General features: G+C 29.4%; 1 protein-coding gene across 1 annotated transcript; it reads right to left on the bottom strand.

Moving 5' to 3' along the window:
- Positions 1-1,067: 1,067 nt before the first annotated feature.
- On the bottom strand, positions 1,068-3,542 carry LOC113777950 (LRR receptor-like serine/threonine-protein kinase GSO1). The gene is made up of 2 exons (XM_027323219.1): positions 1,613-3,542; positions 1,068-1,354 (listed from the first exon to the last, which is right to left on the bottom strand). The coding sequence occupies exons 1-2, from the start codon at positions 3,534-3,536 to the stop codon at positions 1,092-1,094; spliced, it is 2,187 nt and encodes a 728-aa protein (XP_027179020.1). The 5' UTR covers positions 3,537-3,542; the 3' UTR covers positions 1,068-1,091.
- Positions 3,543-10,244: the final 6,702 nt, after the last annotated feature.

Genomic DNA, 10,244 nt, shown 5'->3' with positions numbered 1-10,244 from the left:
ATGAAACAATGATGCTTGAAATAGCAGATTCTTAACATTAATTAACTATAAGCATGTAACATAGTGATTATCTTATTGTCTTAATTTTGTAAGCGTATAATTATCGATTATTTACCATTGTTATATATAATTTTGGGCATGCCTTGCAATTCCAAGGATAAGTGATTAATTGTTATAATGTTCATGTCTGTAAATAATATTATTACAAAATCTAAATAATTTGGTATACTACGTATTTCATTTCAAACTTAATTGATAATCTATTGAAATGTAAAAAGAAAAAAGAAAGAAAATATGTGTTAGATTATCAATCTAATTTACATATAATATAATTGAGTGTTTAATAATTAATATATGTGAAAGAAAAAGAGACAGCTCATGATCAATTGATCGTTCACAGTGCAAAAGGGAAGAAAGATATGAGAAACTAGTGGCATTAACAAATCAAGTGAAGAAAATAAAAAAAAAGAAGTAAAAGAAGTTTAAACAGTATTTGTAATACACATCTAAAACAATTTTGATCTAATTCATTTATCTTTTTATCTAAAACTCTTAATAATGATTACCTAAAAACTTAAGAAACTATAACAATTCAAAATCTAAATAGTGGGGCAAAAAATGCAAAGTAAAAACTGTTGGCTAAAGGTAAATTGATTTTGACCATGAGAATTATTGAATTATTGTCTATTGTCATAAATTTGATAAAAAAAATGAGAAATTTTGGAGACCAAATTTATTTTGATCAAAACAGTTGGGCCTAATACTGGATCAGAAAACTGAACTTCTCCCAATAAAGATGTTGATTTCAAGTTTACAATTTGATATGCATTTTAGGAATATTGACTTTTTCTTTCGTTCATTTCAAGAGGACGGGGCGCAAATGTCATTTCCTATTGTCGTCAAATGTATAATAGAAACCATTACGTGGAATCTGACAATCACTGAATTTATAACATTTTCTAGGAAAGATTTGATTTTGCAGCAATGGTAATATATTCATATACATCACCAACAGTACCCAAAGTCACTTTTAATGTCTATCATCAAATGGCTCCACAAGTCTCTTGTAGGGATCCGAATTCCAAACTTATTTATTCATGATTTACAAAGTCAAAGGTTATCGGACCAGTGAGACTGTTGTTACCCAAGCCTAAATACTCCAGATCTTCCAAATGAAACAATGACCTTGGAATGCTTCCGGTGAAGTTATTGCTGTTGAGGTCGATGTGATACAAGCTTGGGTAATTCATCCAACAGTTAGGAATTTCTCCTGATAGAGAATTCTCCCCAAGATCCAGATGCCCAAGAACTCGATTTTTATTCTTGAATTCACACAAAACATGAGAGATGCCTCCTGAAAACAAATAGTTGGAAATTAAGTTCTAAATATGTCAATCAATGATAAATTAATTGGGTGTGTAGGCAATTGAATATGTTTGATTGTTGTGTGCATATAAATCTTTTAACAGTTTTAGAGATATTTGAACTTTTACTATAAAATTAATTGTGAGAAATGATGGGTTGAATAATCAAGAGGGAATAGCCATTGAATATGTTTGACTATAATGCACATATAAACCTTTAACAATTCCAGAGATATTTGAACTCTTACCATGGAGTTGATTGTGAGAAAGGTCTACATGTACCAATGATGAGTTGAATAACCAAGGTGGAATGGTATCTGAAATTCCTGTGAAGGACAACTTCAAAGCCTGAAGGAATTTTTGTGATCGGATCCATGTAGGAAATTGGGGACTTAGCTTCCACGAGCACAATCCAAGTACTAGAAATTGGGCACGAGGAGTCCAATTTGCACTTACTTTTAAGGTCAAGTAGGAGTTTCCAGATGCGTCAAAGATCCATAACGCTGTTAGATTGTCTAGGTGACTCTCACTCACAACACCTTCTATTAAATTATCAGCAATACGAAGCTCTTCAAGTTTGGAAAGCTGCCAAAGACTTTTAGGAAGAGTTCCAGTGAGTTTGTTCTGAGATACATCCAAGTGCTCCAAGGATGACAGTTTTCCTAAATTTGATGGAATTGAACCAGATAGAGCATTACCACATAGCATAAGGTATTCTAGCTTGGTACATCTTCCTAAATTTGATCGAATTGAACCAGATAGAGCATTATAATTTAGCCAAAGTTCTTTGAGCTGGGTACATCTTCCTAAATTTGATGGAATTGAACCAGATAGAGCATTACCAAATAGCGAAAGGATTTTGAGCTTGGTACAGTTGCCAACTGCGCTTGGAATTGGACCATTCAAGTGATTACTACTCGCATCAAGTGAAATCAAGTCCTTCAATGTGAATACTTCACTTGGTAAAGAGGAGCTAAGGCTGTTATTATATAGATCAAGATGTTGAAGGTTGGAAATGTTGGCAATAGAGCTTGGGATAGAACCTCGAAACTGATTGGAGGCAAGAAGAAGTGAAATTAGGGCAGTTAAAGTGGATAATTGGCTTGGGAGGAAGGTAGCAAAGTTATTGTATGATAGATCCAAAGATGTAAGGGAACTTTGATTCCAAATTCCATCCAAGGAGCCTTCGAATTGATTATCCCTAAGGTTGAGAGAAATGAGATTGTTAAGATAGAAAAGCTCATCTGGCAATGAACCATTCAACTGGTTCGAGGAAAGATCCAAGTGTTGGAGGGAAGTCAAGTTCCAAAGACCTCTGGGCAATAGGCCTTCAAGCTTGGTCCCACTTAAATCAAGGGAAGCAAGGGTAGTAAGACCGAAAATCCATCTAGGGATGAGGTGTCCAAGAAAATTTCCAGAAACATCTAGGACAGTAAGAGAAGAAAAGTTGGCATGGAAGACAAATGTATCTCTGCCAAGATGATGAGAAATTAAATCAAGTTGACAAGAGCGCAAATGTATCTCTACCAAAGAAGGGATCATGTTAATCACCTCCAGCCCATTAGACGCTGTACTAAGGTTCACGCCACTCATGTCTAGGTGCTCCAGATTAGAGAGACCAGCCAACCATTGCAGGTTATCAACTTGAAGATCGGACAGATCGCCTCCTATGCTTAAAGTGCGTAAACTTGACAGGTTTCCAAGCTGATAGGGAACCATTCCTTGAAATCCAGCTCCAGATAAATTCAGGTACCTTAGACTTCTAAGAGACCCAAAAAAACTGGGAATTGGAATTCCACTGAAATCATTTAGACTTAGATCAAGGTAACGCAAGTGAGTCAAATTTTGTAACGAATGACTGATTTTACCGCTTAATGGTGATTTTTGCTCATGACCAAAATCATCAATTTCACGATCAGGACTCTGAAGGTGAAGTTGAATCACCTGGCCACTTCGGTTGCTACAAACAACTCCTTCCCATTTGCAGCAATCAACGTCGTGAATCCAAGACCAGAGTCTGCCAAAGGGATCTTCCAAGTCTTTTTTGAAGTCCATAAGAGCTTGTTTCTCACTTACATAGCAAGTTGCATTTACAGTTTTGCTGGAAGAACAGAGTAAAATTATTGCAACGAGCAAGAAAACAGAGAAATGGTTTGATCCACCCATGATCATGTGAAATGTCGGAAGAAATACACTGCAGTACTTCAGCTATGTTGCAGATTGATATATAGAGCTGGCAGTGGTCGTCAAATTATTGAAGCCTCAAAGCGACTTTGGCAGTTGACGTGGCTATCAATATCAGGCTTGGAAAGCATGTTTCACTTTTGCTGTGTTTACTTGACAAGTCAACAGTGGAAGACTCAGGTCATGATGTGTCTCATTTATGATTTGAGGTCATGACGTAGTAAGTCTAAACATCTGAGTGGAATTTAGAATGGAATCTGATTTGGAAAAGAATTTATTATTCATTTTTGGCTTCATTATTGAGAAATTTTAACCTCAGAAATGATTTGAAACAATTTACGAAGAAAATTACATAAACATAAAATTAACAAGTTAAAATGAGAATTAGGATTGAGGGAGAGGAAAGTTCTTCTTTTGTCTCTTATATATATATATATATATACACACATTTTGGGTATATATATATTGTCCGAGAGATAAAATTCACTCTTTCTAAGCACATATATTAAGATTTGACTCTTATTGCTATCGTTGCTGCACTCATGCAGTAAGAGTTTTGTGGTAACAATGCACTAAAATTAGTAAAGCTAGAAAATAAGCAAAAAAAAAAAAGGGAAAATGAAAGTTGTTTTGATTGTCCCACTTTTGTACCTATGCTTTAATACAAATTGTAGTATCAAAAATAATGGACAGCCGCCCTCCAAAAGTTTTAAAAATTTTAAAATTCTCCCTATAATTTTAGTTGTAACAAAAAAAAATTTATTATATTATCCCCCTAAACAAAATTATTCTTTTCGTTACTTTGTGTAATTTCTTTCGATAAAGTGTCATATATCAAACTAACAATTAGTTTCCTTATAAAAGGATACCATTAATATCTACATTATTATACAGTTAGCATTAATTTTGAATAACAATTATAAAAATATAAATTTTCTTTTCTCCAAGTTTCTTATAACAAACCAACTCTTAGTTTCTTTGATAACTATAATTTTACAGTAGCAACTAAGGTAATATGTTACATAGGAAATCAAAGACAAAGGAAACAAAAAATATATATATATATATATTCTAGCTATCATACAAATTAAAGAAGTTTCAACTACGATTTTGAATGCCTTACGCTGACAGTAAATAGAAAGGTATAGAGTCTAATTTTCACATTGTTTTTAGTTTTTTAAAATATCTTGTTTCAAATTATAATCTATTGAGCTTTCATTTTGCTTTTAATATGCTTTATTTGCTATAATATCAGGACAATGCTATAGTGTCTATAGTTATGGTAACGATATTAGGGAAACCTACTATTATAGGTTTCTATTACCTTTAGTGACAGATCAAAATTTTTAGCAACTTTTTTAAATATTATATTAAAATGATTAATATTAACTTTAGTAAGTTTTTAATTAAAACTAGTAAGTATATGCCTGAAAGATAAGTTTCAGTCAGAAATAGAAATTTACACTTTGAGTAATTTAATTTACTTATTATTTGACAAAATTTACTTTTTTTTTGAAATTAAACTTACTAATACTAAAAGTAAAAAATTTACATATTTAAGTAAAAAAATCACCGGTTTCTGAAAATGGTTTTGGGTTATCACATCTCTCTAAAGTTGCTTGCCTTCTTTTTATTTTCTTCTCACCTCACGATATGATGGAATAGAAATTTTTTCCTGGCAAAATTTTCCTGGCAAGATTACGACAGTTCTGATCGAGAATCGCTGGACGGATTCAAGAACGAAGATTCTGACTCCCACTGGATGCCGTTTAAAGGCCTTTCCAGCAAGGTATAGTTGCAAACAAAATGATTTGTGTTTTTGTTATTCCACTGAAAATTGAATAGTCTTCTACATATTCGTTGTTCCTTTTTGTTTTTTTTTTGATTTTATCGTAGTTTTAGATGACAATGAAGAAGAGGCTTTTGCTGGTGAATTGAAAATTGTACCCTTTTGTATTTTGTGCATCTTCTGTTCCTTCTTATTTAAGTTTTATACATCTTCTGGCAATGACTCCCACTGGATGCCGTTTAAAGGCCCTTCCAGCAAGGTATAGTTGCAAACAAAATGATGGTAGTAGTATGTCGTTGTTTATGTGAAAAGTGGTTAATTTGGGAATGCATATAAGGTGTTTGGTGAAATGTCCAAAAGAAATTTGTATGATATGATTGATGCTTGTACGGGGTTAGAAAGCACCGAACAACTTGATTAAAACCACAGTTGATGAATTTCAATTACGCCGGCCAACTTGTACTAGGAAACAAAAATGTCAAATGCACTTCATCATTTATTGGTAAGAATTGATACTTTAATTTTACAATAAGTTTGGTTAAACTATAAAGGAGGTAAATGTAATTAAACCCCAAAAGTATTAACCACTCCTTCTTTTTATTCTTTTATTTTTTAATAACTTAGTTTCAGTCTTGTGCTCTGCAACTTTTTGCTTGCATGATTTAAATCAGAAAGAATAAATCCAAATAATCAAATGTTATGGAGTTCTCTTTACGTGGTGATTACTTATGAAGCTTATTTACCAGTTGGAAATGTTATTTGCTCTTCTTGAAACTGCAGTTTCTATGATTTGAAGTGGTTTCAATCTTTTCTCTGCCTGTACCTGTTCCAAAATGGAATGGTTTTTTAAAGTTATGTTCTTGTAGTTAAATCACATGTCTTACATATTTTTATTGCTTGAATGGCTGTGCTGTAATGCGTTTGTAAGAATCCATTTTGTACATAAAGAAGCAACGTTGTACAGGATGAAGGCTTCATCAATTAAGCTTTGCCTTTGATCAATTTAATATCTGGTATATGTGTGAGAATAAATTAGTATACAATAAATTAGAGCGTGAACTATATTTGGGAACTTTGGAATTTCCCTGGTTTGAAAAACCAGCCAAACAATGTATTTCAATTGATCATAATTCCAAATCCATTCAACTGAATGATTTATTGAATTCAAATCCACCGACCCAAACAAAGTAATTTATTTGTCAAATGCAACAAGTATTTTAACTTCGAACCATGCAGTGTTTTCATTAGGCATACAAAAGTTTGATTTTATGCATAATTTAAGAGGACAAGTTGATTGCACTAATTTGTTCGGTAATTTCTATTTCTTCAAGACTAAAAGAAAAAATCAGATGATAAAACTATTAAATAAATTATTTAAACCTATGGATGCATCCTTCAACTATGAACCAAATTTCCACTTTGATTTTTGAATTTCAAGATAGGACCCTTTAATTCCTAAAGTATAAATCTGGTCCCATCTTAGTTCCTAAGATATACAATCTGTCTTACTTTAGAAAGTACAAAATTTCTTCTACCTAAGTATAAAACTTGTCTCACTACCGTCTCGAAAGGGGTAAATTTTATATGTAGAGACTAAAGTGTCTTATTTTAAGTTTAGAAATTAGAGTAGCAATCTAAGTATGGTTGAAAGTACAAAGTGCCATTAGCCGTATGAAACAAAAAGAAATAGGCAAACAATTAGATGTACATGAGTACTACTTTTACTCCTGATGTGCCCTTAGATTCCAATTGTAGGTAAACACCCTTTTAGTGGAGTGAAAACCACCCTTTTAATTTTTTACTAAATACAAATACTGCCATGTGTAGGAAAAGATATTTGACTTTGTTTTACTTTGATTAGAAAAACTTGTGGTAGTAATAACAAAATAGTGACAGGGGATGCAAATTTCAAATCAACAACCAACGTACACTTAATTACAGTAATTTTTTAGTTGATCAAACTAATATATGCCATAAAGTAGTAAGATTTGATCATTTATAAATTGACAATTTTAGCAGTTTATATACCATTCACCTATAAAAATTATGATTATTATAAAATGACATTTTATAGTAATTTACATACTATTTGCCAATTAAAAGAAAGTTTGATAAAAAAATGTGCATATAAATCCATATTGTAAATGATACAAAATATATTTGAAACTCAAAACCTAATATATGGGTAAATTTATTATAATTTTCAAAGATTATGCTACATTAGTACAACTTTAATTTTTATACTTGTGACCTAGAAAATAAATTTATTAAAACACATAACATTTATAAATGATACATACATTTGTTAAAATGCTTAAAACACATAACATTTATGAATGATACATACAATCATATATTATACATTTACGTTACCAACAATTACTAACTATAATATTAAGTTTCAATCATTAATAAAAAAATCTTAGCATTATTTTAAATAAACTTCCTAATACTTGTTTCACATAAGTTTCTTTGAATAAAAGAGTAAATTTATGCCATAAACTAGTAAGTTTGACGATTAACCAAATTTACTATTCTATCAACAAGATTTACTATTAATTTATATAAACTTACTATTACTTGAATTAAACTTACTCTCCAAAAAGTAAGTTTCGAATACAGAGTACTAATTTATTTTTTTTAAAAAGTAACTTTCATTTTTATTTCGATTTACTTTTTGAGGCATAAATAGGATAACACTTATGTGACCATTTTCGATTTATTTTTGATTTACTGTTAGCAACCATTTGATTATTTGATAGGCCTATCCACCTAAATAGAATAATACTTAAAAATAAGAAAGTAAGTTTCCCATCTAAAATAGTAAGTTAACAGTAATAAATTAGTAACTTTTATACTTCAAAAGGTAAATTGGAATAAATATTAAAATTACTTTTTAAATAAATAAATTACTACTTTATATCCCAAACTTACTTTTTAGAGAGTAAGTTTAATTCAAGAATATACATAAATAGTAATTCTTACTGATAACATGGTAAAATTGATTAATAATCAAAACTTACTGATTTATGGGACACATGTACTATTTTACTTTAAAACATATTTCATACTAGTATTAGAAAATTTATTTGAAATAACGATAAGATGTTTTATTAATAATTAATTCTTAGTACCTTAGTTAGTAAGTACTCATAATATACCTTTATAATACATGATTATAGGTATAATTTAAAAAAATTTATTTATATATTTTAAAATACTATGAAAAATAGTTTGACTTTCACATAATCTTGTAAAATATGTAATAAAATTTTGTCGTATTATAAGTTTTTAATCATTTTCAATTTTTGAAAAATTTGAAAGTTTGGATAACAATAACAACAAATCTTCCTAGTTATATATAGAATATTACTTGTTTATATATCAAAATTTTTATAATTTAACACCTATGAATATAATAAGATGATAAAGTTTTAATAAATTTACATCTGAGACACAAGAAATAATAAGAGTAAAAGACTAAACAAAATGAGAAATAATATAATAATGAAAATGAAAAAATTAGTATAACAATTAATGTAAGAAAATCAGTATGATCTTGATTTTTTTCCTTGGGAGATTGTTCATAAGAATAGGATCCAATAATTATAAATAAAAATCACATGCATATATAATCTATTGTATAATTTAAATTAAATTTAGTTCACATATAAAATGGTCCTAAAATAATTAGTACACTATGATACAATGTTATTTTAACAACAAAATTTTTTTTTACTAAAAGTCTGAAATATCCATGACATATGTATGAGGGATGTTTTACCATATTTATATCTCGCATCTAATCATGAAAGTTAATTTGAGAAAAAATATTTTTGACAATAGAATTATTTTGAATTTAGTCAACAAGTTGAGATTTTTTAAACAAAAAAAGTGAAATATTTTGGGAACTTAGTTGTTTATTTTCCCATAATTAAAAATTGCTATATTTTAGCAATTGTTACCATTGACCTTTCATTCTGTAGACTAATTTTTATCAATGCAAAATTAGTTTTATTAACAATAATTGAAGTTCCATTGATCCGAGGATTGGCATTTTATTGCTATTATTTTATATGTAAATATTTAACCTAAGTAATAAAATAAATAATAGCTACTTAAAAAAAGAAATTGAAATGGAATTAAATTTATTTATTATTTTATTGCTAACAACTTTGACCCCATTTAATGGTTAAAGAAAAAATAAAAGAGACGTAGAGATTGGGATTGGTTCCTTAGTGTGAAAAAGGAAAGTTCTTCTAAACTAATGTTGCGTGAAATTCTGAATGCATATAAAATTAGAAATGCGATAACTTTGCAATTCATTCTCATTCATGATGAATAAATTGCGATTCTATATAGAATCGCAATTTTTTTCGTTCAGCATGAAAACATTTTTATTTTGTCATATTGATGGCTTTTGCTTTTAAGATTATCTACATGTCGGTGGTTAGTATTATTGACAAGGTTAAAGGTCATGGAAAATGTTACTAATTTTAGGAGAAATTATGAATTGTAATAATGGTTTAATAATTTTCTATTAAGCATAACTACTGCATACAAAAGGAAAAGATATTTGATTTGATTTTGTTTTGATTAGAAGAACTTGTACTAGTAATAAAGGAAATTTCAATTCAACAATCAACGTGCACATGATTACAATAATTTTTTAGTCATTTAGACTAATATATGTCATAAAGTAGTCAGATTTAGTCGTTTGTGAATTCATAATTTTAATAGTTTACATAAAATTCATCTATAAAAAATTATGATTATTATAAAATGACATTTTATAATAATTTATATACCATATGCCAATAAAAAAAGAGTTTGATAGACAAATCCATAATGTAAATGATACAAAGTATGTTTGAAAGTCACAGAACTTAACATATGTGTAATTTTAC

This window comes from Coffea eugenioides, chromosome 1 (genome assembly GCF_003713205.1).
Source record: "Coffea eugenioides isolate CCC68of chromosome 1, Ceug_1.0, whole genome shotgun sequence".
Classification (NCBI taxonomy): Eukaryota; Viridiplantae; Streptophyta; class Magnoliopsida; order Gentianales; family Rubiaceae; genus Coffea; species Coffea eugenioides.
This window is presented reverse-complemented; position numbering and strand designations above follow the sequence as displayed.

What these genes read in the sequence shown, in the direction of transcription:
- LOC113777950 (XM_027323219.1), bottom strand. Translation starts at nt 3,536, where the DNA reads ATGATCATGGGTGGATCAAACCATTTCTCTGTTTTCTTGCTCGTTGCA. An exon ending in TTCTCACAATCAACTCCATG is followed by an intron (nt 1,355 to 1,612) that starts GTAAGAGTTCAA and finishes ATTTGTTTTCAG; the next exon opens with GAGGCATCTCTCATGTTTTG.